The sequence below is a fragment of the Podarcis erhardii genome (assembly GCF_964252035.2).
Source record: "Podarcis erhardii genome assembly, chromosome: 2".
In the NCBI taxonomy this organism is placed as follows: domain Eukaryota; kingdom Metazoa; phylum Chordata; class Lepidosauria; order Squamata; family Lacertidae; genus Podarcis; species Podarcis erhardii.
The window spans coordinates 126,132,970-126,160,953 of record NC_138498.1 but is presented as its reverse complement, the minus strand read 5'-3'; the positions used below and the strand labels follow the sequence as shown (position 1 = coordinate 126,160,953).

The following is a 27,984-nucleotide window of genomic DNA, read 5'->3' as shown; positions in this document are numbered from 1 at the left end:
GCGAATCCAGTGGGTAGTTTCTTAACGGGAGAGGGAGAGCCTGAAAGACCTAGACTGGCTCCCAGTACATTTCGAAGCACAATTCAAAGTCTTGGTGTTGACCTTGAAAGCCCTAAACGGCCTCGGTCCAGTATACCTGAAGGAGCGTCTCCACCCCCATCGTTCTGCCCGGACGCTGAGGTCCAGCTCCAAGGGCCTTCTGGCGGTTCGCTCCCTGCGAGAAGTGAGGGTACAGGGAACCAGGCAGAGGGCCTTCTCGGTGGTGGCACCCGCCCTGTGGAACGCCCTCCCACCAGATGTCAAAGAGAAAAACAACTACCTGAAGTCTTTTAATGGGGGGGGGAGGAGGGCTGGTGTTTGAAGCGGGGCTTGGCTGTTAGGGGGCTTAGCTCAGCAATGCAGCAGTTGCTCTGCATGCAGAAGGACCCAGGTTGAGTGCTTGGCCTGCAGAAGGAGGCCCAGAAGGAGACCCCAGTGAGACTCCCCGTGAGGAGGAGAGGCAGTTGGGGGGCGGGGGCCGGGTCCCCATGGAGCCCCCTGAGCAGGAGGCCAGAGGCAGCGCCGTCCCGTCTCCTTCCCCTCCGGACACAGGGAGGGGCTGCTCTAATTTCGTAGCTCTAGGGATGCGCGCGTCTCAAAAGGAGCCGGAAGTGTCGCCGCGAAAGGCGCCGGAAGTTCCCAGACCGGAAGAGGAGGAGGGGCGTCGCTGAAGAGCCCCCCCCCCCGTCGCCACCGCCCTTTCTATTGCAGACAAGAAAAGCGGACTAATCTGGAGCCAGGGAGGCGGAGGACCAAGAGGTAAAGAGGGAGGGAGAGGAGGGGGGCAAATAGAGGGGGAGGGGGGATAAGGGGAGACCCCCCCCGTAAGGAAAGCGCCCTCCCTGGGGCCCGTCGACAGGGGCCCCGATCCAGGCCCCGACCCAGGGGGGAAGGGGGGACCCAACACCTGCAGGGATCTACACCTGGCAAGATCTCCTGGGCAGCAGCAGCAGCACCGCCAGACTCCCCTTTCTCTTTCCTGGGGGGCCGAGAGATGCTCAGCTGCCCTGCCCCCCCTGGACGCCCCAAGCAGGGCTGGGGGTGGGGCTGAGGCCCCCCATTCTCCCGGCTTCCCCCGGCAGGAATCCCTGGGGTCGTGGGGCGCCTGGCTGGGGAAAGGGAGAGAGGGAGTCCAGGGAAGGGTTAAAGGAAGGGGAGGAGCCTCGACAGAGACCCCTCCCCTTCCATCACATCTTATTCCCCAGTCTCCCTGCTGGCAGTCCCAGATCATCATTGCCATACAGGATTGTCCTGAATTCCACCATTTGCTAGCCAAGCCCAAACCCAAAAGTCCCACTGAGATGATGATTGAGAATATTGTCATTTATCCATTTTGGACCCCTAAGTAGTAGCAATTGCAAGGACATTGTGCTGCTCTCCTCTGTACAGTTCCACCCCTATTTCAGACCTTGTGGCCGATTTAAATGTTTAGCTGCTGATAACATGGCAACGTTTAGCAGGTGATATTGTGAGGTTTAGCTGCTACTAACATTACAGCGTTTAGCTGGTAAGTTACCGCAATGTTGAAAAGCAGGTGTTGCCTAGCCCTTGCACACACTGTGATTCGTAATATATTGCCAGCTCAGTATTAGGAAACAGTTATCACGATGTAAACTTCAAGCCAGACTTGGGCAATATACCAATATATCGCCCAGCTCTAATCATGACCTATATTTCTGACCCAGTGTACCACTGCTGATTTTACCAGTTTGTCCCCAGGAATCCCTGGGGTCGTGGGGCGCCTGGCTGGGTCCCTTTTGGGTGGGGAAACGGAGAGAGGGAGTCCATGGAAGGGTTAAAGGAAGGGGAGGAGCCTCGACAGAGACCCCTCCCCTTCCAGCACCCCTGACCCCCCTTCTCCCCCCCTTCCCTGATGACACTACCAGGTTATCTCTATTCACTAGGACTCATCTCCATACTTTGGATTGTCCTGAATACTACCAATTATAGCCTAGTGCAAACCCAAAAGTCCTGCTAGGATGAAACTTGGCTTGCCTGCTGATGAAACTGAGTGTGTGATGATTGATAATATTTTCATTTATCCGTTTCAGACCCCTAAGTAGTAGCAGCTGCCAGGACATTGTCCTGTTCGCCTCTGTATAGTTCCATCCTTATTTCAGACATTGTGGTAGATTGCAATCAGGGTGGATTTGATATAAGTCAAATTGATTTCAATCACAATTTACGGTAAATCACTAGTCAGTATGATTCTATTTAAATCAAAAATTTCTGATTTGGTTACACTATTAGAAGTACATAGACAGATAATTATGAAATCATTCTGAGGTTTAATAAGTTTACTGTCTATATTTGGACAACATTTCCTTAATAACAACTTAAACAATTTATTTAACTAAAACAATAATATTATAGCATGTTGGTAAAAATATTTTTTAAAATAAAAAACAACAACCAAGCAGGCTGAGTTTCAGCGCACATGAAAAACTCAGAACTTAAGCATTTCACCACCTCCACTACCAGCCACCCCTTTGGATTGGCTTCTGCATCCAGGTGCCTATTCTGTACGGTTAAGTGTTAGTGCAGTTGTTGGAACCCAGTGGGATTGGGAAGAGGTTGCCAGCCCTGAAGAGCCTTCAGCACTTGCCTCAAGTCTGACTTGCACAATTATTACACAAAGACCCCAAGATGTGTGGAGTATTCTGCTCACAAGGTTGCACTTTCATTTTTACTGCTTCACACTTAGCTACTTGTGCAGATCTCTTCCACTGCAAACCATCTGTTCATTGAACAGTTTGTTCTGGGGATAAGCTTTCGTGTGCATGCACACTTCTTCAGATTGGACAGTCTTCTACCTGAAATTTGAGAAACACTTTCTCTTTTCAATAATATCTCTTTCAAACTGTGAACTTTCAGTCCAAAAACCTCTCCCTTTATCTTGTCCAAACAAGATGATTTGATGGTATTGAAACCAATCCGCCACCACACCTCCCACCTCATCCTGTTTATTCAGTTTTATTTCTTCTTCCGAAAAGTCCAAAAGATCTCTGTAAGTTGCCCTTTGCTTCTTCCGTATTGCATTTTTTAAAAAGCTGTTGCTTTTGTGGGTGGAAGCCAAAGAGGTGTTTTTCTTTCCAGCAGATTATTATATTTATCCCATACTGTAAAAAGGATTTTCTGAATAACCTGATTCATAGAGCTCCTGTGTGTTTTAGTTTTATCCTGCTATAAATAAGCGTGCCAACCAAACATATTCTTACGACCTTTGTTCTAAGAAAAAACCTGCTCCTTTCCCCTTATGGGGTATCCAAGAGCCCATATAGTCCTTAGGTGGGTTCCATATTGGTAGGAGAAAATAACAGAGGCCAACCAGAGTATATGGAGAAGCAAAGCGGCTAGTAAGCCGGATCTTTGTTGCAACAGTGTCCCCCCTCCTCACCGCAATCAGGAGGGAGGTGTGCAAGGCCTTATATAGTCTTTTGAAATTGCCCACCCAAGACCACCCCCCCCAAATATACAGAAGGAGACTGTCTACAGCAGGAATACATCACAGGAGGCGGTCTACAGCAGAAAACCTGTCCCCAAGGATACCTGTTAATGGTCACTAACTTCATTACCTGGGCAGCCTGGCCATTCTTTTGTGATGGCAAATACTTTAGTTCCTGAATCCAGGTCACAGGCCCACCCTGTTCATCCCTCCTTAAGACAGTATTTGTAAGCACAAAGACAATGGGAAGGCTTCCATTTGCCTCCTTTACTGCAGAGGAATATTTGAGTACATTTCCGGGCACACTTCAAAGTGTTGGTGCTGACCTTTCAAGCCCTAAACGGCCTCAGTTCTGTATACCTGAAGGAGCGTCTCCACCCCAATTGTTCTGCCCGGACACTGAGGTCCAGCTCCAAGGGCCTTCTGGCGGTTCCCTCCCTGTGAGAAGTGAGGTTACAGGGGACCAGACAGAGGGCCTTCTGGGTAGTGGCGCTTGCCCTGTGGAACGCCCTCCCATCAGATGTCAAGGAAATAAGCAGCTATCTTATTTTTAAAAGACACCTGAAGGCAGCCCTGTTTAGGGAAGTTCTTAATATTTAATGCTTTACTGTTTTTAACACTCGATTGGGAGCCGCCCAGAGTGGCTGGGGAAACTCAGCCAGATGGGCAGGGTATAAATAATCAATTATTATTATTATTACTATTATTAGTCTGTGGTGCTCAATGTTTAGGTATAGTAAATACTAGGATTTAATTAGAACTTGTGTGTTATAGCGGGGATATGCCCAGGCTTCAGCATACAGGCAACTCTCCGCAAGCCGTGGGAACCCAGCGTGGGCTCCTACGGCTTGTGGAGATCTGCGTGAAGCCTGGAGAGCGAGAGCGACCCTTCTCGCTCTCCAGGCTTCAGCGAAAGCCTGCATTCGCCCCATAGGACGCACACACACATTTCCCCTTCATTTTTGGAGGAGAAAAAGTGTGTCCTTGTCAGTGTTTGTAAAAAGCAAAAAAAAAGAAGGAAAGGGTTCTGACCTCCCTTTGTCTCCTCAGTCTCCTTGTCGGCTCAAAAAGAGTCCACGAGAATATCCTTGCAGAGTTTTATTCTTAAAAGTCTTTGTGCAAAACACGACTGGATAACTATACACTCCAGCACTAACCAACCAACCAACCCAAACACCAGCCTCAGCAACAAACTAACATTTCTCACTTATATATACAACTTGGTGCAGACCGCTGAGTCATGCTGACCCAGCTTTATTCGCATTAAAGAAACAGCGGCCATTTTAGCCGTGACACCCCTTCTGTTTCTTAAATGCGAAAAACCCCAACAGAAACAATGCATACATACATTATATACATAAACCCAGTTTTGTCATCAATTCATTATGGCATGTTGCTGGCAAAGGCTTGGTAAACATATCAGCAATATTATCTTGTGATTGACAATTCTCCAGTTTGATCACCCCATTCTGTACACAATCTCTCACATTCGCATGACGGATAGCAATATGTTTTGATGCAGATTTCATTATTTCTGAGCCCGCTAAAGCAATACACGATTGGCAAATCTACTTTACAATCTAGATCTTTTAGTATCTGTACAAAGCACATGATTTCATTGCATGCTAGCGACAGGCTCCCATATTCTGCCTCACAGGATGAGGTCGCAACAAATCCTTGTTTCTTTGACCTCCATCCAATTAGGGAATTGGCAAACATCATAACCATTCCACTTGTAGATTTTCTGGTAGCTACACAGCTTCCCCAGTCCGCATCAACAAATACTTCTAGTTTTTCGTCTTGTGTACTAGATATCTTCAAACATACATTTAATGTCCCTTTTAGATATCTGATAAGCCTTTTCAAAGCACACCAATCAGCAGTACTGGGTTTAGATACACGTTGACTCAGAACATTTGCAGCACATGCAATGTCTGGCCTTGACCACGGGCTTAAATACAACAGTGATCCTATTTTTGAGTGATACAACTCAGGCTGATCCAATTCATCATCACACACTGTCTTTGGAAAATCTGGTGTCATGGGAGTTTGAACTGGCTTGAAGTTTTCCATGCCAAACTGCTCTATCAAATGAAGAATTTTCTCTTTCTGGTTCAATAGGAAGCTTCCATCAGCTTCCTGCCTTACTTCTACTCCCAAGTAATTGCTTACAGGCCCTAAGGCTTTAAGCTTAAACCTCTTTTCCAGTTGACTTGTGAGCTTCTGGATCTCATCTGTGGAACTCCCTGCTACAAGCAAATCATCAACAAAGACTAAGAGCATTAGATATTTGTTGCCTGTCCCCTTGGTGTACAGGCATGGATCAGCCACACTCCTTTTAAAACTAGTTTTTACAAGGGCTTCATTTAAACACTGGTTCCAACACCTTCCACTTTGAGGCCATAAACAGCTTTTTTCAAACGCCAGACTGCACCATTCTCCTCTTCAAACCCAGGAGGGGGTTGTCTCATGAACACTTCATGGTCTAAATTTGCATGCAGATATGCAGCACCAACATCAAAATGGTGCACTGCTAGTTGTCTTACAGCAGCAATGGAAAGCATTAAACGAAAAGTTTCACTCTTTACAGTGGGAGAAAACACTTTATCATAACTCTCCCCTTTAATCTGAGTGAACCCTCTGGCTACTAATCTGGCTCGAAAACGTGGTTCCCCAGATGCAAGGGTTTTCCTTTTGTAAACCCACTTGCATGACACCACTCTGCCACCAGGGGGCGGCATTATGACCTCAAACACTTTGTTACCTTTAAAAGAGTCCATTTCTTCTTTCATAGCTTGTTCCCACAAAGCGCGTTCCCCAGGGCGTAAGTCTAAGACTTCATTATAACTTTGTGGTTCCACACAACTCACATTGCATACTCTCACTCCTCCTAGGGTCAAACGCTGAGGAGGTACGCCCTTGTTTGAACGCTGGGAGCGCCTAGGCACAACTACTTCTTCTTCCCCCCTTATCTCTGGCTTTTCTTCCTCTTCTTCTAGAGAAGAAGTATTATCTATTGCCAAATCTTTTGGGGAAATCTGTGCCTCCTCCTCATCCTGCTCCTGTGTTGCCAATGGCTGAGAAGAAGCCTCTTCTCTTACTTGCAGGGGCAGTAGGCAATCTGGGTTGGCATGGATCGCAGTCCATCTGTCCCGGTCAGCGAAGTCTGCACTTCGTGACAGAACCACACGTCCTGGGCGTAAATTGAAACGCCACCCTTTGCCATAGGACTGATATCCCACAAAGCACAGTTTGCACGCTCTTGCACCCCCTTTGTGGCGCTGAGCTTTGGGAATATTTACATATGCCCAAGCACCCCAGTTATGGAGCACTCTGGTTCTTTCCCAAACAACACACGATAAGGAATATCTTTTATAGAGCTAGACCAGGTTCTATTAATCAAAAAGTTTGCTGTCAGGAGAGCCTCGCCCCACAGCCTATGGTTGTGACCCAATCCTGCATCCACTAGCAGGCAGTCCTTTACTGACTGTATCACAGCCCCACGCCTTTCACACAGACCATTTTCAGCAGGGCTATAAGAGTTAGTCAAGCGATGAATGATCCCCTATGTCGCAGCCATGCCCCAAATTGTTTGTTCAAAAATTCTTCGCCCCTATCTGTTTGCAACTGCACAACAGGGCGAGCGAAGAGCTTTTCAGCTTGGGCAACCCATTCTCTGAATGAGGGAAACACTCAGATTTCTGCTTTAACAAAAACAACCAACTGAAACGTGATTTATCATCTATTACCAGAAAAGCATATCTGGCGCCCCCTTCAGTCTTTTGTGGAAAAGGGCCTATCACGTCACAATGGACAAGTTCTAAAACCTCTTTAGATCATAGAATCATAGAATAATAGAGTTGGAAGAGACCACAAGGGCCATCGTGTCCAACCCCCTGCCACTTTTAGAAGCCACAGGCTTCCTCTTAGATTTGGCCATTTTACATTTTACATACATTGCAATCTAGGAAACAATTGCAGCTATTTACTTTTAGGTTCTTGCACACCTTCTGAAAGCACACGGAAATTGGTGTGACCCAGTTTTCCGTGCAGTTCATGTACACACCCCTTATGAACTGGTAAATTTTCCTGAACCACCTGAGCTGCTTTAACAGGCTTGTCCTGCATTACATATAACCCATTCTCCATCTTTGCATGGTCACATACCTGAGTTCGATTCTTTATCAGACAACCATCCTGCGTGAACTTAACACTATATCCTGCATTAATCAAACAGCTTACAGACAGCAAACAATAGTCCAAACTGCTGACAAACAGAGTCTCTGGTAGAGTAGTGTTCAAGCACTGCAGGAAACATGTTCCCTGGCCATCAGTCTTGCTTCTACGACCATCAGCAAGATAGATTGAGTCTTTTCCATCAGCTGGCTTCCCCAGGGTCTTAAAGTCCTCCTGACGGTTGCAGATAATCCTGCTGCTCCCATAGTCCAGCAACCATGTTCCTCGAGGTATCTTCTTCTCCTCTCGAGAAAATGCAGAAACAAACTGAGCAGAATGTGTGTTCTTCTTCCCTGAAGAGAACTCCTTCTGCTTATGTTTCTGCGTCGATTGCTGTCTCTGCTCCATGTCGTCTCCTGGAAGTCTTGCCCTGCATTGACGTTGGAGATGCCCGGGTTGGTTGCATCTATAGCACCTCCTCACCCCCATGGCCAAGTCCAAACCTTGGCGTTGCTCCATTGGCAGATTCTGCTGCTGGCCCCCTTGACTGTAACTCCTCCGCTCTTGGAGTTCAGCCTGTTTATCTGACCTTCTTTCTGCTTCTTCGGTCAATCTGCCAACCACATACTCAAGGGTCAGATCTTGGGGACGCATACTCTCCATGCTGTTAATCACGGGCAACCAGCTTTCAGGCAAACTTAAAAGGATAATGTAGGTTTGGTCAGTCTCATCATAACGCTTACCTCTCTGCTGTAGTTGAAGAAACAGAGATTTCAGCGTTTGAAGATGAGTTGCCAAACTCTCACCTTCCTTCATAACAGTCCTGAACAGCCTTCTGGTCAGAGAAATGATAGTTCTGGCAGTTTCTCTGACATGCATTGCCCTTAATAAATTCCAGCACTCAAACGCTATTTTCTCAGCAGAGTACCGTCTCAAAACCTCAGTTTCAACACAGTCCCATAGTCCATCTCTCCTTAACAACTGCTGCATTTTAATTGACCAACTCAGCCAGTTGTTTTCTGAGAGAAGTTCAAAAGGGATGCCTCCCCCAATATTTACAACTTGGGAAGGCTGGAAATCTGCCATCTCTGCTGGTGCTTGCTGAGCCCCTTCTGTGGGGCCTCCAGCAATCTCTCCTGACTCTCTCTTTAGAGTCCAACTGGCTGGTCCTGGCTGGCACTCACCGGCTTCTAGCTGCTGCCTCTGTTGACCCTCAGGTCCCGCCTGGCTCTGCAACTGGTGTAGCCGCTCTGTGAGTCGCCTACTGTGGTCCTCTAGCAGTTCAAACTGTTCCAGTAGCCGACACTGAGTGCTTTGCTGATCCTCAGATCCTAGCCACTCCAGCGTCACTGCAGACAGTTACAGCTTGTCACCAACTGCTCCAACGCACAGTCACTGGCTTCGTACACCACCAGGACTCACCAGCTCCCTGCTGAGATGCTGTCAGTCGTTTTGGAGTCTGCAGATGCTCAGAAACACTGGGCCCATAACCTGTCAGTGTTTGTAAAAAGCAAAAAAAGAAGGAAAGGGTTCTGACCTCCCTTTGTCTCCTCAGTCTCCTTGTCGGCACAAAAAGAGTCCACGAGAATATCCTTGCAGAGTTTTATTCTTAAAAGTCTTTGTGCAAAACACGACTGAATAACTATACACTCCAGCACCAACCAACCAACCCAAACACCAGCCTCAGCAACAAACTAACATTTCTCACTTATATATACAACTTGGTGCAGACCGCTGAGTCATGCTGACCCAGCTTTATTCGCATTAAAGAAACAGCGGCCATTTGAGCTGTGACAGTCCTATGGGGCGAAAAATACGGTACTTAACACATAGCTTCTGATACACATTATATCCACATAAGTCAATAGAAAAAGTATAAAGAGATGATGTTCAAGATGTGCCCTTTGGGAAATTTGGTTTTGGCAACCGCAAAACAACATTCTTGAAATCATATTATATTTAGAAATGACTTTGGCCACGTAGTAAACAACAGGTTTGTTCTTTTCAAATTTAATGAGTTTAGAGATTATTGTACACTAAGCGGGGCACTTTTATACATATCAATGCGTCCCATGTCTTAGTGTATCAAAGTGCCCCAACGGACATTTTCAAAAATCTAACAATTGTTAATAAAGCCTCTGAACTTATTTGAAAATCACCTGTAATCCTGATTACTGAGTGGAATAACTTACCTTTGGTATTTTTAAATCTTTTTTAAAAAAAATAATATTTATTACTTTTAAACCTTACAAAAAAAGAGAAAAGAAAAGAAAAAACAAAAGAAAGAAAATACAATACAATACAATACAATACAATATATAAACAATACACAACACGACATTAACACATTAAACAAAACAACAACAAAAACAATTCAAAAAGAACACACATCATACCATCTCAATACCCTCTCTTTCATTCCCTTGTTTCATCGACCTCCTCTCACCTCCCATTTCTATAAATTATTTCAGCAAGTCCTTTCCATCTTTCTCTATTTTCTGTCATATAGTTATGTCAACATATTTTAACCTTATTTTCCATTAATACTAAAATACTTATTTATGCTTAATTCCTTATAACATTTCTACTAAAGCCATATAATTTCATTCCAACATTTTTCTAACACTCATTAATTTTACATTACAGTGGTGCCTCGCAAGACGAAAAGAATCAGTTCCGCAAGTCTCTTCGTCTTGCGGTTTTTTCGTCTTGCGAAGCAAGCCCATTGACGGCTTAACGGATTAGCGCTATTAGCGGCTTAGTGGATAAGCGGCTTAGCGGCTTAGAAAAAGGGGGGGAAGGGGGGAAAAACCCCGCAGGAACTCGCAAGACATTTTCGTCTTGCGAAGCAAGCCCATAGGAAATTCGTTTTGCGAAGCACCTCCAGAACAGAAGACTCTTTTGTCTAGCGAGTTTTCCGTCTTGCGAGGCATTCGTCTTGCGGGGCACCACTGTATTTCCATAGATAAACTTTAAACTTTTTCCAATCTTCTCCCACCGTCTCCTCTCCCTGGTCTCGGACTCTGCCAGTCATCTCCGTCAATTCCATATAGTCCATCAACCTGGACTATACTCCGAGGCTCTTAACTCTTGCAGAAGGGACTTGGAAGTCTTCTTCATATTTATACATGCACTTTGCTTTGTCTTCTGCTGATCTTGTTCGTATTTTCCTTCCTTTGATGCTGAAGAGTAGATCTCGGGGAAATTCCCACCTAGCGATGTTTTTATTCCTTCTCGACAGCTCAGCCAAATCTCCATAGTTAAAACTAAGATCCCAAAGATATTTCAGGACGTATTTCAAAGTTCCTCTAAATCTGGAGGTCCCCACAACTCCAATCTCCTCCTGACCCAAGTCCAGGTCCCAGAGGTCAATAAATCCCTGCATGAAGGGATCTATCCAACTTTCCTTCTCCAGTCCAAGCGGGGCTCCAATCCTCAAAATCTGACTTTCCCTAAATTCAATCATAAAAGGCATCAACTTATAGTCATCAAATTACATCTGTGAGGCTGGGGCTCTCTCTCTGTCCACTTGTGCTATTTTAGGTTCAACAACGACAACTTTCTCCCCGCCTTCTCTACAATTTGCCATGTCAAAGTAGATCCCTGTATCGATTCCTGAATAGTTTCTGTATTAATGTTCGCTTTTTGTCCAAAATTAGTCACTTTTTGTCCCAAGTTACCAATTTTTATAGTCATCACATCCGTGTTCTTATGGAGCTGTTCCAGTGAGTCATTTATCTTACATAATGCAACCACTAAGGCTTCTTCTGTCAACATTCTTAACAATCCAAGGTCAGTCCCAGATTCTCACAGTTTTTTATCTTGCAGCTGGAGTTCCCCCCAGGTCAATTCATGTAACAATTTCAAAAGCTTCCTCTAGAGGGAAACAATTTCTATTTATCAATCCTTTTAAGCACAGTTCAAACAATAAAGTTAGTTTCAATTTTCAGTTACTTTTACTCCTTTTTAAACGCAGAGGGAGACAATGGAAACAATGTATTTCTCTTATTTAACTAGCTGTCAACGAACGATCTATTCACATTCAATGGGCAATTCCAAAACGTTGGTCTTACTAGCAGCCCGTTTCCAGGTTCAGAGCGGTGGCAATTTGACTTTCTTCACTCTCTCCTGCAGGCTTACACGGTCCAAAATTTCCCCCCTCTTCTCCTGCTTCCAAGGGGGGTTTAGTGATTTTAACCGATGGAAGTTTAATCCTTTACGGAAGGCTTTCCAAGACTTTAGCTTGCAGCCTCTTTGCTTCAGTCTATTTGCAAAAAGGGGAGGCGGACTTCCTGTTTGAAACCTCCCCGTTTCGGTGCCAAATTAAGACGTTTAAAGATCCAATTTTTCGTTCTACTCACGGGTAGTTGTTTTAGAATCAAATTGTCCACAGGAAAAAGTCAGCGCTCTCCGGCAACAGCAATGCGGCTTCACTCCGTGAAAGAAGCAGTCAATTCGAAGCACCGCGCCACTCACCCCATGTCACTCCAGATCCCCGAAACCGGGTTTCCCCGCGAGTAGAGGAAGCGCAAAAGGTGCCAGCCGAATCCCACGTTCACAGGCTTCTCCTGCCTGTGATTTTTAGTGGGTCTCTGCCTTCGCCGTGGCGGCCAGACCCTAATTTCCACAAAGCAAGTTCCTCCCGATCAGAGGAATTCAGCCATTACTGGAGGCGCTAACCCTTAGTGTATCAAAGTGCCCCGACGGACATTTTCAAAAATCTAACAATTGTTAATAAAGGCACTGAACTTATTTGAAAATCACCTGTAATCCTGATTACTGAGTAGAATAACTTACCTTTGGTATTTTTAAATCTTAACTAAATGACGTGAAAAGTGTTGGAACACTTTTACATTTCACACAATTTTTAGTTGGTCGTGCTAAAAACACACCTACTCTCTTCAAACGCCAACGGCTAACTGGCAGCCAGCGCAGTCGCAACTGTTCTACTCATACATGTATAGGCACATTTGGGTGATGTCGCGACATGAATATCATTTATTGATATTGAAATATTGTTGGTGTGTCTGCATTTTCAGAGGACGGGGAAGAAGGGGAAAGTGTGTCCCCCCAGATAAGACTCCCATCCTCCCTGGCCATGGGCCATCCTTGCTTGGGCAGGTGGTACTTTGAGTCCAACCACATCTGGAGGGCCAGAGGTGCCTTACCTCAGCATAGAAGGTTCCTCTAGGGCTCAGTGTTACTTGGGAGTTGGTGAAATTGGATCTTAAGGGTTCTTGAGACATTTCCAAGGGATTGTGATTGGTATCCAGACCCTAACAGTATAAAGCCAAGGTGTCCCCACTGAGCAGTTTATCAACCCTGCTGGCCGCTGGGGAAGACCTTCTGAAGGAAATGGTTTGCCCCCAATGTTAATTCCTTCCTTCCTCCGCTGCTGCTGCTGCTGCCCACACTAAAGGAATATCTGGATGAAATCCCAGGGATGTCTGGCTCCTATTACAAAGAGATCCAGTTGATAATCTAGAAAAAAGTGTGGCTAAGATTCTGAGTCACAATCATGGCTGAGAAATACATTGTTGTTGTTGTTGTTGTTGTTATATTACATTCAGGAGGCCACACCACGGGTTTCATTGTTATTCACCTTTAATACTCACCTTTTTCAGTGTCACACAGATTTTTATCTTGTGATATTCAGATGAAGAGAGGTATAACAATTTAGTAAATAATTCCCAGTTGGAGCAGAGCTAGAATATCCAGAAGCCCTAGGCCACCCAGGGCAAAGGAGGAAGAACAGCGAGAGAGGCCTGGATAGGGAATCTCCGCTAAGATAAGCCAGTGTCAGGAGATAGTGCGAGACCCGGTGGCATATAATTAGAAATCCTAATTGGGGTGGGTGTCTCAATCTGGCCTTCCCAGCGGTCAGGCTCCAGCTGCTTTCCTTCTGCATCTCCAGCTCTCTCCATTCTATAATGCAAGGCTGAGAGATGGAGGTCCAACCCCAAGAACATTCTCCAACTGAGCACTCCTTCAACCGACCACAAGCACCAAGCCCTGTCACTAAACTTATATATGGGTCTCCCAAAATGGTCAGTATGGACCTCCTGATGCCAAAGGGACTGTGTAGGTGATGAATAAAGATCTAGAGGTCGAAGGGGACAAAATGCGGCCCAAGGGGTGGAGGATTATAGTGCAGCGGATGAAGAACATCATGATGAACTTAGGACCCTGATGAATATTGGCCAGGTTCATGGAACATAGAGCAGCTCCCTTTCCTGTGAGAAACCACTTTTTATCAAACGTAAAGCCCACAGTTAAACCGTATTCTAATATAATACTGCTTCATTACCAATAATTAAGGGTTATAAAAGCCTGATGATGCATGACCATTATTTTACATTATTTGATTTGCCTTTCCTAAAAATTTGGAACATATGGAGGACAGGAGAGATTGTAAAAGACGTTGAAATAAGAGGAGGTGCTAATTGTAATAGTACTTTGTTCTCTTCCTAGAAAACAAATAGGATTTTCTCCCCACCCCATCAAAAGAAGACAATGGAGAAGGCAGTCAGAATTCTGGTGGGCCATGTCCAATGGAACTAACGAAGAAACCATTTAAATAAATGGAGTGTGAAAAGAGAGAACATAAACAATTTGAAAGTATGGAGTGTGGAAAGAGCTTCACTGGCAGTGGAAAACTTAGAATTCATCAACAGAGTCACACAGGGGAGAAACCATTTAAATGCATGGAGTGTGGAAACAGCTTCAGTCAGAGTGGACACCTTAGAATTCATCAACGGAGTCACACAGGGGAGAAACCATTTAAATGCATGGAGTGTGGAAAGAGCTTCAGTCAGAGTGGACACCTTAGAATTCATCAACGGAGTCACACAGGGGAGAAACCATTTGAATGCATGGAGTGTGGAAAGAGCTTCACTGATAGTGAAAAACTTAGAATTCATCAACGGACACACACAGGGGAGAAACCATTTGAATGTATGGAGTGTGGAAAGAGCTTCAGTCAGAGTGGAAACCTTAGAATTCATCAACGGATTCACACAGGGGAGAAACCATTTAAATGCTTGGAGTGTGGAAAGAGCTTCACTGAGAGTGGATACCTTAGAATTCATCAACGGACTCACACAGGGGAGAAACCCTTTAACTGCATGGAGTGTGGAAAGCGCTTCAGTCAGAGTGGACACCTTAGAATTCATCAACGGACTCACACAGGGGAGAAACCATTTGAATGCATGGAGTGTGGAAAGAGCTTCACTGATAGTGAAAAACTTAGAATTCATCAACGGACACACACAGGGGAGAAACCATTTGAATGTATGGAGTGTGGAAAGAGCTTCAGTCAGAGTGGAAACTTTAGAATTCATCAACGGAGTCACACAGGGGAGAAACCATTTAAATGCTTGGAGTGTGGAAAGAGCTTCACTGAGAGTGGAAAACTTAGAATTCATCAACGGACTCACACTGGGGAGAAACCATTTAAATGCATGGAGTGTGGAAAGAGCTTCACTACTAGCAGAAGCCTTGGAATTCATCTACGGACTCACACAGGGGAGAAACCATTTAAATGCATGGAGTGTGGAAAGAGCTTCAGTCAGAGTGGAAACCTTAGAATTCATCAACGGAGTCACACTGGGGAGAAACCTTTTAAATGTTTGGAGTGTGGAAAGAGCTTCAGTCAGAGTGGATACCTTAGAATTCATCAACGGAGTCACACTGGGGAGAAACTTTTTAAATGCATGGAGTGTGGAAAGAGCTTCAGTCAGAGTGGACACCTTAGAATTCATCAACGGATTCACACAGGGGAGAAACCGTTTAAATGCTTGGAGTGTGGAAAGATCTTCACTGAGAGTGGAAAACTTAGAATTCATCAACGGACTCACACTGGGGAGAAACCATTTAAATGCATGGAGTGTGGAAAGCGCTTCAGTCAGAGTGGAGACCTTAGAATTCATCAACGGAGTCACACTGGGGAGAAACCTTTTAAATGTTTGGAGTGTGGAAAGAGCTTCAGTCAGAGTGGACACCTTAGAATTCATCAACGGAGTCACACTGGGGAGAAACCTTTTAAATGCATGGAGTGTGGAAAGAGCTTCAGTCATAGTGGACACCTTAGAATTCATCAACGGAGTCACACGGGAGAAACCATTTAAATGCATGGAGTGTGGAAAGAGCTTCAGTCAGAGTGGAGACCTTAGAATTCATCAACAGAATCACACAGGGGCGAAACCATTTGAATTTATGGAGTGTTGAAAGAGGTTCACTACTAGCGGAAGCCTTAGAATTCATCAAAGGAGTCACACTGGGGAGAAACCATTTAAATGTATGGAGTGTGGAAAGAGCTTCAGTGCAAATGGAGTTCTTACAAAACATCAACAAACTCATACAGGGGAGAAACCATATAAGTCCTAGGGAAGTGGACAGAGGTTCAGTTATAGTGGAAGTCTTACGAACCTTCAAAAGACTCCCAGGGGTAAGAGCTGTAAGAGTGGAAACACCTACAGGCCATGAATTAAAGAAGTGAAGTGGTTTAACTAGAAGGAGTGTGGATCCTGCTTTGTTTATTATGCAACGCTTTTTAGAGAGTAGAACCTTTTTCTCTCCGAATTGACACTTTCTTTCACATCAGTAACAGGAAATCAGTCTTAATTGCATGCAGCGTATGTGAGCTTCTGTTGTTTGTAACGTGGTCTAGACATTTATTTAAAGTAATGAAGGTCACATTTCACAATATTAAGCCTAATATAATATTTAATGTGAATCAGTCGTGTTGCTGCTGAATGAGGGTGGACTGAGAGTGAGCTGGTGTTGGTGTTTGGTGGAGGGAGTTGGAAATGCTTGTATCTGGGAATGGAGAGTTGCTCAAAGTGGAGCTGAGACTGGTGGTCTTGCATGAGGAGGGAAGGGGGCACAGTGAAGAAGGGGCCGTACCAGAGCATCTCAAAGCAATGTGCTGGGGGGCGGGAACCATGGTGACACAAGTGTGTGTAGAATGCTATCCCCACAAGGAAACCGTAAGGATGAGTATAATGGGGAAGGAGGTTCAGGCAGGTCCCCAACCCAGACTGCTAAGGGTCAGCTTCCTCCAAATCCACCAGCTGCCCCAAGGCAGGAGCCACCTCTCGGCCCTGAGGGTGGAAAGCCTCCCTCCACCTTTGCAACTGGACATGATCCGAGGGCAGTGATTGCAAACCTTTTCCAGACCGAGTACCCAAACTGCAACACGAAACCCACTTTTTCATCATAAAGTTCCAACTACTGCAATGCGCTCTATGTGGTTGCTACCTTTGAAGGTGACCTGGAAACTACACCTAATGCAGAATGCGGCAGCTAGACTGGTGACTGGGAGCAGCCGCCGAGACCACAGAACACCGGTCTAGAAAGGCCTATATTGGCTCCCAGTACTTTTCCGAGCACAATTCAAAGCGTTGGTGCTGACCTTTAAAGCCCTAAACGGCCTCGGTCCAGTATACCTGAAGGAGCGTCTCCACCCCCATCATTCTGCCCAGACACTGAGGTCCAGTGCCGAGGGCCTTCTGGCGGTTGTCTCCCTGCGAGAAGCCAAGTTACAGGGAAACAGGCAGAGGGCCTTCTTGGTGATGGCACCCGCCCTGTGGAACACCCTCCCATCAGATGTCAAAGAGAATAACTACCACCAGACTTTTAGAAGACATCTGAAGGCAGCCCTGTTTAGGGAAGCTTTTATTGTTTGATGCATTATTGTAATTTAATATTTTGTTGGAAGCCGCCCAGAGTGGCCCAGCCAGATGGGCAGGGTATAAATAATAAATTATTATTATTACTATAACGTGGCAATTGTACCTGTATATTTAATATTTTTCTGTTTGTTTCACATTTCTTTATGACTACTGTTGTAATAAATAATCCTTCATAAAAGTTATTGCATTACATTCTTCATTAAATTATCTTTCCATTGATATGTAATGTTATGGTATAACTCAGTTCTCCCCCCCCCCCCAAAAAAGAAAATGTTTAGGGGTATACTCTCATTTTGACTCAAGAAAATCACCACCAGGGGAGGGGATAAATACAGTTGTAATTGGGAAAAATAAATACAGTGGTACCTCAGTTTTCGAACAGCTTAGTTCTCAAACAACTTGGAACCTGAACTCTTCAAACCGAGAAACAAGTGTTCCAGTTTTGGAACTTTTTTCGGAAGCCGAACATGTTCTGTTCTGAGTATAACTTCCATTTTGAGTGCCATACTTCTGTTTTCCTTGTGAGGGAAGGCGGGCCGGGCGGCAAGTAGGAATGGGATGGGGCTGCTCCGCTAGGCAGTGTTGCTGCTTGCACGGGAAGAGGAGCTGGATGGGGGCTGCTGAGCTGGGGAGGGACAGGCTCCATCACCCTTTCCGTTGAGGGGTTTGAGGCTGTGCACTCCCCTCAAGGGAGAATTTTAAAGGAGCCCCCCCCCCGCCTCAGATCCCCTGCAACCCCGTGAAGGCAGCCAGGCGGAATAGTTGCTGGGGTTGGGGAAGGTGGAGGCAGCCCGGAAGCTACATCTGAGAGCCCCTGCACCATCTGAAGGCAGCCAGCCGCTCCACAGCAGATCTCTCAGCTGTTACGGAAAAATCTGGGTGCGAGGCTGCTCTGCCACCCAGCTCATCGGACTAAGTCCGTGGGTCCCTACGGAGGAAAATGAGCTCAGCCGGAGACAGGAGCAAGCTGCAGAAGATCCAAGTTTATTGCGCAACAGGTTCAAGGCGAGATTGAACAGCGAGAAAGGGGTGACATGAGTTTTTGAAACTTCCCTCCATGTCCCAGAATACAGTGCAAAATACATCATAGTTACATCATGAATACATTAAAGAGAGGTTGGGTTACAGAGATTAACATACCGAGGAGGGAGGGGGAATATGCAGAGCTGGAGATATGCGCGGATAATCGCTTCCTGAGTATTGGTGATGAGAGGACAATAGTCCAAGTATGTAAAGTCTGGCACCTGGTATTGCCCGGAGGAAAGGTTGGGCAGAGTGATTTGACCGGATTAGGGTCTTCCTGAGTATGTGACTCCTCGCTCGAGGGATTATGGAGACAGAGGAGGTGTCATGGAGTCCTGAAGAAACTGAGTCGATCGACACCAAAACCAAGGAGATTGGAGTTTTTAGTCCGTTTCAGTCCATTCTTATATTGATAATTGAAGTCGGAAATAAAATAGATACATTGGTGCGAGATTTGACACTTTTATGGGTTCACAAGTTTCGGTTCCATTGTTCCCCCAGTGGGGAGCCGTCAGCAGCTTGTCAAGAGGTTAAATGAGGCGTGCAGGAGCTCACTGAGCTAGCTCTGCAAAGCGAATGCATGGTTCTGATTGGGTAGAACGCAGCCATTGTAGCGAATGGAGGATACAGCTTGATACGGTCAACCCACAGTAAAGATGGAGTGAGAGGGAGGCTTAAGGAAAAGAGGGGCTTATTTCGCCCGTATAAGGAAAGGGAAAGGCACTTTATTTATGGGGCTAGGGGTATAGTGTGGTGCTTATGCAACGGTGTGGGGGCTGAGGGGTCGATGTAGGGCTGTGAAGTTGGCCAAAATGTATAGACTAAAAGATAAGAAATGCTGGAAATGTGGGGAGGTGGAGGGTGACCTATATCATCTATGGTGGACATGCAAAAAGGTGAAAGGCTTTTGGGAATCGGTTTACAATGAGCTTAAAAGAATATTTAAATACACTTTTCCCAAAAGACCCGAAGCCTTTTTGCTGGGAATGACGGGTAAAGATATTAAGAAAGAAGATAGAACGATATTCCTCTATGCCACCACAGCAGCGAGAATTTTATTGGCACAATATTGGAAAGTGGAAACTATCCCCAATATAAATGATTGGCAAATTAAAATGATAAAATATGCTGAGCTTGATAAATTAACAGGTAAATTAAGAGACCACGATGAACAGAAATCTCTGAAAAATTGGAGTAAATACTGGAACTATATTGGAATAAATGTTTAATGTGATTGGCGGGGTCAGAACAAATACTACCAGCGTGTGAATTTAGGCCTATAGATTAAAAATCAAATACGTAAATGGAAGCAGATATTTGATACTTACCAAAAGGATGGAAGAAAGTCCAGGAGGTGGTTTGTGTGTGTGTGTGTGTGTGTGTTTTGTTTTTTTGTTTTTTTTTATCTTTTACTGTTTTGTGAAATAGCCAGATTAATCTATCTTTGTATAGTTAGAGAGAGGAAAAAGTTGGCTTGTATATCTTGACTTTTTTGTTACAATTTTTTCTTTTGTATTTGGTTGTATGTTTGTTATGTGTATAACCTTAATAAAAATGTATTTGGAAAAAGAAAAAAAAAATAGAGATTGAGACCTTTGTTGCAACAAATAAATGATCAGGCCTTCTGGCCACTGATTTGCTTCCTCGTTGCTTGCCTGCCGTCTCGCGTTTTCTGATCAATCCAGCATCCACAGGACTAGATTCCAGCAAAGTTGGAAAGCGCTTTAAGGTAGCGCACCCCAAGAAATGTTCTTTTCACCTGGATGGAGTTGGGGAGCTGTCAAAACTGAACCCCAATTTTCCCCATAACAGAAGTCACAGAGTCCAGCCTGCTGCTGGATGTGTCCCAATCAATAAAACAGTGTTGGAGAGGCTGCATCTAAGACCACGCCTTTCCTTTTTGGTGGGGAGAAGATAGTTGTCGCCAGGTGACTGCTCAGGGTCCCAGTGGGGCTGCTTTGGGGGGGCACTCGTCTCTGGCCCCCCCACCCTCAAGGCTGGCTCCATCTCTGCCCTGCAAAAAGGATCTTGCAATGCAAACATTGGGGGCAGTCCCCCCCAGCCCTTCTCCTGCTCTTCTGATCCACGGGGAGGGGAGCCCTTCTCTGCCTTCCTCTCCCTCCCCAAACCTCCCAATCAAGTGGCCCCTCTTCCTCCTCCTCTCCAGGCCTCCAAAAATGAGGGGGGAGACCCTTCTCTAACCTGCCTCTCCATTAAACAACTTATTTCCTCTCTGGGACTCGGGGGGGGGGGAGGAATGTGGGGCAAAAAGGTATTCTTCCCCTTCCCAGAAAACGTCATTTCGCTTCCCTCCAAACAAGCCCTATAATTCCCTTTCTTTCCTGAAAAGGTCTCTGGTTCCATCCCTGGCTGGAGAAGACCCCCCCTCCCCAATACCTGAAAAGACTGCTTCTGGGGGCACAGCCTGACCCCCCCAGCCCCCTCTCCACTCCCCGCTATGGCGTTCAGAACTCGCCCCAGGACCCCGCAGGGCAAGTCATAGAATGATAGAATCATAGAGTTGGAAGAGACCTCAAGGGCCATCGAGTCCAACCCCCTACCAAGCAGGAAACACCATCGGAGCACTCCTGACATATGGTTGTCAAGCCTCTGCTTAAAGACCTCCAAAGAAGAAGACTCCACCACACTCCTTGGCAGCAAATTCCACTGTCAAACAGCTCTTACTGTCAGGAAATTCTTCCTAATGTTTAGGTGGAATCTTCTTTCTTGTAGTTTGGAACCATTGCTCCGTGTCCGCTTCTCTGGAGCAGCAGAAAACAACCTTTCTCCCTCCTCTATGTGACATCCTTTTATATATTTGAACATGGCTATCATATCACCCCCCTTCATGGATCACTGCCTTGCCATGGCGAGGGGGCTTGAATAACTCAGAGAAGCTATGAACTATGCCGAGCAGGGCACCCAAGATGAACAGGTCATAGTGGAGAGTTTTGACCAAACGTGATCCACCTGGAGGAGGAACCGGCAAGCCACTCCAGTATCCCTGCCAAGAAAACTCCATGGACAAAGACAACAGGCATATAAAAGTTATGACACTGGAAGATGAGCCCCTCAGGTCGGAAGGTGTCCAACATGCTACTGGGGAAGAGCAGAGGACAAGTACAAGTAGATCCAGAGCTGATGAAGCGGCTGGGCCAAAGCCGAAAGGACGCTCAGTTGCGGATATGCATGGAAGCGAAAGGAACCTGGAATGTAAGAACCATGAACCTGGGTAAGTTGGATGTGGTCAAAAATGAGATGGCAAGAATAAATATTGACATCCTGGGCATCAGTGAACTAAAATGGACGGGAATGGGCGAATTCAGTTCGGATGACCATCATATCTACTACTGTGGGCAAGAAACCCGTAAAAGAAATGGAGTGGCCCTCATAGTCAACAAAAGAGTGGCGAAAGCTGTACTGGGATGCAATCCCAAAAATGATAGAATGATCTCGATACGAATCCAAGGCAGACCTTTTAACATCACAGTAATCCAAGTTTATGCACCAACTACTGGTGCTGAAGAAACTGAAATTGACCAATTCTATGAAGACTTACAAGACCTTATAGAAGTGACACCAAAGAAGGATGTTCTTCTCATTATAGGGGGTTGGAATGCTAAAGTAGGGAATAAAGAGATAAAAGGAACAACTGGCAAGTTTGGCCTTGGAGATCAAAATGAAGCATGGCAAAGGCTAATAGAGTTCTGTCAAGAGAACAAACTGGTCATCACAAACACCCTTTTCCAATAACACAAGAGACGACTCTACACGTGGACATCACCAGATAGGCAGCATCGTAATCAGATTGATTATATTCTCTGCAGCCAAAGATGGAGAAGCTCTATACAGTCAGCAAAAACAAGACCTGGAGCTGACTGTGGCTCAGATCATCAGCTTCTTATAGCAATATTCAAGCTTAAACTGAAGAAAGTAGGAAAAACCACTGGGCCGGTAAGATACAATCTGAATCAAATCCCTTATGAATACACAGTGGAAGTGAGGAACAGGTTTAAGGATTTAGATTTGTTGGACAGAGTGCCTGAAGAACTATGGGTGGAGGCTCGCAACATTATACAGGAGGCAGCAATGAAAACCATCCCAATGAAAAGGAAATGCAAGAAAGCAAAGTGGCTGTCCAACGAGGCCTTACAAATAGCAGGGGAGAGAAGGCAAGCAAAATGCGAGGGAGATAGTGAAAGATACAGGAAATTGAATGCAGATTTCCAAAAAATAGCAAGGAGAGAGAAGAAGGCCTTATTAAACAAGCAATGCAAAGAAATAGAGGAAAACAACAGAATGGGAAGAACCAGAGATCTGTTCAAGAAAATTGGAGATATGAAAGGAACATTTCGTACAAAGATTACCATAATAAAGGACAAAAGTGGTAAGGACCTAACAGAAGCAGGAGACATCAAGAGGAGGTGGCAAGAATACACAGAGGAATTATACCAGAAAGATATGGATGGCTCGTACACCCCAGGTAGTGTGGTTGCTGACCTTGAGCCAGACATCCTGGAGAGTGAAGTCAAATGGGCCTTAGAAAGCACTGCAAATAACAAGGCCAGTGGAAGCGATGATATTCCAGCTGAACTATTTAAAATTTTAAAAGATGATGCTGTTAAGGTGCTACACTCAATATGCCAGCAAATTTGATATGGCCAGAGGATTGGAGAAGATCAGTCTACATCCCAATCCCAAAGAAGGGCAGTGCCAAAGAATGCTCCAACTACCGCACAATTGCACTCATTTCACACGCTAGCAAGGTAATGCTTAAAATTCTACAAGGCAGGCTTAAGCAGTATGTGGACCGAGAACTCCCAGAAGTGCAAGCTGGATTTCGAAGGGGCAGAGGAACCAGAGACCAAATTGCAAACATGCGCTGGATTATGGAGAAAGCTAGAGAGTTCCAGAAAGACATCTACTTCTGCTTCATTGACTATGCAAAAGCCTTTGACTGTGTCGACCACAGCAAACTATGGCAAGTTCTCAAAGAAATGGGAGTGCCTGATCACCTCATCTGTCTCCTGAGAAATCTCTATGTGGGACAAGAAGCTACAGTTAGAACTGGATATGGAACAACTGATTGGTTCAAAATTGGGAAAGGAGTACGGCAAGGCTGCATATTGTCTCCCTGCTTATTTAACTTATATGCAGAATTCATCATGCGAAAGGCAGGGCTGGATGAATCCCAAACCGGAATTAAGATTGCCGGAAGAAATATCAACAACCTCAGATATGCAGATGACACAACCTTGATGGCAGAAAGTGAGGAGGAATTAAAGAACCTTTTATTGAGGGTGAAAAAGGAGAGCGCAAAATATGGTCTGAAGCTCAACATCAAAAAAACGAAGATCATGGCCACTGGTCCCATCACCTCCTGGCAAATAGAAGGGGAAGAAATGGAGGCAGTGAGAGATTTTACTTTCTTAGGCTCCATGATCACTGCAGATGGTGACAGCAGTCACGAAATTAAAAGACGCCTGCTCCTTGGGAGAAAGGTGATGGCAAACCTAGACAGCGTCTTAAAAAGCAGAGACATCACCTTGCCAACAAAGGTCCGTATAGTTAAAGCCATGGTTTTCCAAGTAGTGATGTATGGAAGTGAGAGCTGGACCATCAAGAAGGCTGATCGCCGAAGAATTTATGCTTTTGAATTATGGTGCTGGAGGAGACTCTTGAGAGTCCCATGGACTGCAAGAAGATCAAACGTATCCATTCTTAAGGAAATCAGCCCTGAGTGCTCACTGGAAGGACAGATCGTGAAGCTGAGGCTTCAATACTTTGGCCACCTCATGAGAAGAGAAGACCCTGATGTTGGGAAAGATGGAGGGCACAAGGAGAAGGGGACGACAGAGGACAAGATGGTTGGACAGTGTTGTCAAAGCTACAAACATGAGTCTGACCAAACTGCGGGAGGCAGTGGAAGACAGGAGTGCCTGGCGTGCTCTGGTCCATGGGGTCACGAAGAATCAGACACGACTAAACGACTAAACAACAACAACAACATCATATCACCCCTTAACCTCCTCTTCTCCAGGCTAAACATGCCCAGCTCCCTTAGCCGTTCCTCATAAGGCATCGTTTCCAGGCCTTTGACCATTTTGGTTGCCCTCCTCTGGACACATTCCAGTTTGTCAGTGTCCTTCTTGCGGTGCGCAACCCAAAAACACAACTCGAAGCGTCTGTAACCCGAGGTATGACTGTATTTTGGAAGGCAGCGAGAAGGCTGTTCTCAGGGCCTGCTCCACCGTGAGGGAAACTGAGGCAGCCCCCTCAGGCAGCAGATGCAGGGAGGGGCAAGGAGGGGACGGAGCTGAGTCCCATTTGGCCAGCCCTGATTTAACCCTCTATCCCAGGCATAGGCACCCTAAGGCCTATGGGCCGGAAGTTTGGAAAAACTTTAAAAAGTATAAGAACTCACATTAGGTAGTCAAAAAATAGTAATTTAAACAAAATGCTTATAAAAATACGATAATTACTTAACATTTAGCTTCTGTTACACATTATATCCACATAAGTCAATAGAAAAAGTATAAAGAGATGATGTTCAAGATGTGCCCTTTGGGAAATTTGGTTTTGGCAACCGCAAAACTGTTGGTGATATGCAGTGTCCCGTGCACAGCGGAAGGATGAGGAGTACGTGCCACATACTCTATATTGCTTTATTTACACTTCAAAGCTGGTATGTTACAGAAAAGCATCTTGCCTCTGCCGGAGCAGAGAAAAGCATCCTCTCTCCTCTAAAGCACGGAGAGAACAACACACACACTGAACTGCAAAGAACAGTGAAAAACAGGAAACCAGTGTACGTCACATCCAGTCTCCCTTTCCCGTGGGAAAACCCAACAGCACAGACTGTGGAATGTAAACATTGTCTTGTGACAAGCATTTCGCTGCACAGTGAAGAGAGCAGAAACCAGAAATCAGGGCCTGCTCCACCGTGAGGGAAACTGAGGCAGCCCCCTCAGGCAGCAGATGCAGGGAGCAGATGCAGGGAGGGGACGGAGCTGAGTCCCATTTGGCCAGCCCTGATTTAACCCTCTATCCCAGGCATAGGCACCCTAAGGCCCATGGGCCGGAAGTTTGGAAAAACTTGCCGATCGAAAGGTCGGCGGTTCGAATCCCCGCGGCAGGGTGCGCTCCCGTTGCTTGGTCCCAGTGCCTGCCAACCTAGCAGTTCGAAAGCACCCCCGGGTGCAAGCAGATAAATAGGGACCGCTTACTGGCGGGAAGGTAAACGGCGTTTCAAGGTTTCACACCACTGTATAAAGGTTTCACACCACTGTATAAAGTTGTATAGACAGGTCTTTAAAGAAATGAAGGTCATGTCTCACAAGCAGATATAATATAATGTTAGATAGGGATGGGGAGAATCTGGAGTGCTGGGGGGAGTGATGATGGGCTGAGAGGCAGCTGATTTTGGGGCCTTGGTGGAGAGAGTTGGAAATGTTGGTGTTAGGAGTTGTGGTGGTAGTTTGGGAGCTGGGTTGGTGGGATTAGTATTATAGGAACAGCATCATAACTCCCATTGATGGAACAACAAAGACACCAAAAGACGAAAAGCATCTTATACATAGAGTGAAAGGGCTTAAGGTCAGTGAGAAAGAGGAGGATTGGTTTGAGAAGATACTGAATTATTATTATTATTTTTAATAAATATTTATTAAAGTTTTTAAATATAAATGCACAAATAATAAACAATCTTACTTCTGTCACAAACATAGTTTCATCACTTCTTTGGACTCCCTCGCGTCTCCCGCTCCCATTTACATCGTTAAAAGTTTTTTCCAAACAAATTATCAACTTGTTTACAATCTCATGTCCACTCATTCAAATATAATCTAGCAATTCTTCCAAAAAAATTTATATTTTCTTTAGTCTCACTTATCATCAAATTTAAATCTAATTTAGTGGTGGCCAATTTTTTATAATCTAGCATCCTTCTTAACATTCAACCAAATTACAATGTTTTTGTAGATACATCTTAAATTTCTTCCAGTCTTCCTCCATCTTCTCTTCTCCCAGATCACGGATTCTGCCAGTCATCTCGGCCAGTTCCATGTAGTCCATCAGCTGCATCTGCCACTCTTCCAGTGTGGGTAGATCTTGAGTTTTCCAGTTTTTTGCGATGAGTATCCTTGCTGCCGTTGTTGCATACATAAAGAATGTTCGGTCCTTCTTTAGCACCTTCTGGCCGACAATACCCAGAAGGAAGGCCTCTGGTTTCTTAGTGAAGGTATACTTAAATACCTTTTTCAGCTCATTATATATCATTTCCCAGAAGACCTTCACCTTAGGGCATGTCCACCAGAGGTGAAAGAATGTTCCTTCATTTTCTTTACATTTCCAACATTTATTATCAGACGAATGGTATATTTTGGCAAGTTTAACTGGAGTCATGTACCATCTATATATCATTTTCATTACATTTTCCTTCAGAGCATTACATGCGGTGAAGTTCAGCCCAGTGGTCCACAACCTTTCCCAATCCTCAAACATAATGTTATGCCCAATGTCCTGTGCCCACTTTATCATAGCCGATTTAACCATTTCGTCTTGTGTATTCCATTTTAACAGCAAGTTATACATTCTAGATAGTACCTTAGTCTTTGGTTCTAACAATTCTGTTTCTAACTTTGATTTCTCCACCTGGAACCCTAACTTTTTGTCATTTTTAAAAACTTCTTTAATCTGAGCGTAATGTAACCAGTCTCGCACCTTATCCTTCATTTTCTCCAAACTCTGCAATTTCCAATTGTCTCCATCTTTTTCTAATATTTCCCAATATTTTGGCCATTTGGCCTCCATATTGGGTCTTTTTCGGGCCTTAGCTTCCAGAGGTGAAAGCCACCTTGGAGTTTTATTTTCCAATAAGTCTTTATATTTTGTCCAGACATTAAACACTGCTTTCCTGACAATATGGTTCTTAAAGGCCTTATTGATCTTAACTTTGTCATACCATAAGTATGCATGCCAACCAAAAGCATTGTTAAAACCTTCCAGGTCCAGTACGTCAGTGTCTTCGAGAAGTAGCCAGTCTTTTAGCCAGCAGAAAGCTGCGGCTTCATAGTACAACTTTAAGTCTGGCAGGGCAAAGCCCCCTCTTTCTTTCGCGTCTGTTAATATCTTAAACTTAATTCTGGGCTTTTTGCCCTGCCAGACAAATTTAGATATATCTTTCTGCCACTTCCGGAAGCACTCCGTTTTGTCCACAATCTGTAGTGTTTGAAACAAAAACAACATTCTTGGCAATACATTCATCTTAATAGCAGCAATTCGGCCTAACAAAGAAAGCTTCAGTTTTGTCCAACTGTCCAAGTCTCTCTTAATTTCAGACCAACATTTTTCATAGTTATCCTTAAATAGACTCAGATTTTTTGCTGTTATGTTTATCCCTAGGTACTTTACCTTTTTAACCATAGTTAGTTCTGTTTCTCTCTGAAACCGTTCTGACTCTGTATCTGTCAAATTTTTCCCCAGCACCTTGGTTTTCTGTGTTTAATTTAAATCCCGCCACCCGACCAAAGTCCTGAATCAATTGTAATACTCTTTTCGTACTAGATTCTGGAGAAGATACTGAATTATTTGGGTAGGTTTGAACAATTT

At 44.9% G+C, this 27,984-nt stretch overlaps 2 protein-coding genes across 2 annotated transcripts in view; both read left to right on the top strand.

Annotated features, from left to right (window-relative positions):
- Positions 1–27,984, top strand: part of LOC309334740 (uncharacterized protein) — a 117,760-nt gene that overhangs the window by 47,646 nt on the left and 42,130 nt on the right. The window lies entirely within an intron of this gene.
- Positions 456–20,576, top strand: LOC309336361 (uncharacterized protein; the record flags this gene model as incomplete). The annotated part of the gene is made up of 4 exons (XM_081851981.1): positions 456–798; positions 2,914–3,046; positions 14,132–15,377; positions 20,543–20,576. The coding sequence occupies exons 3-4, from the start codon at positions 14,242–14,244 to the stop codon at positions 20,574–20,576; spliced, it is 1,170 nt and encodes a 389-aa protein (XP_081708107.1). The 5' UTR covers positions 456–798; positions 2,914–3,046; positions 14,132–14,241.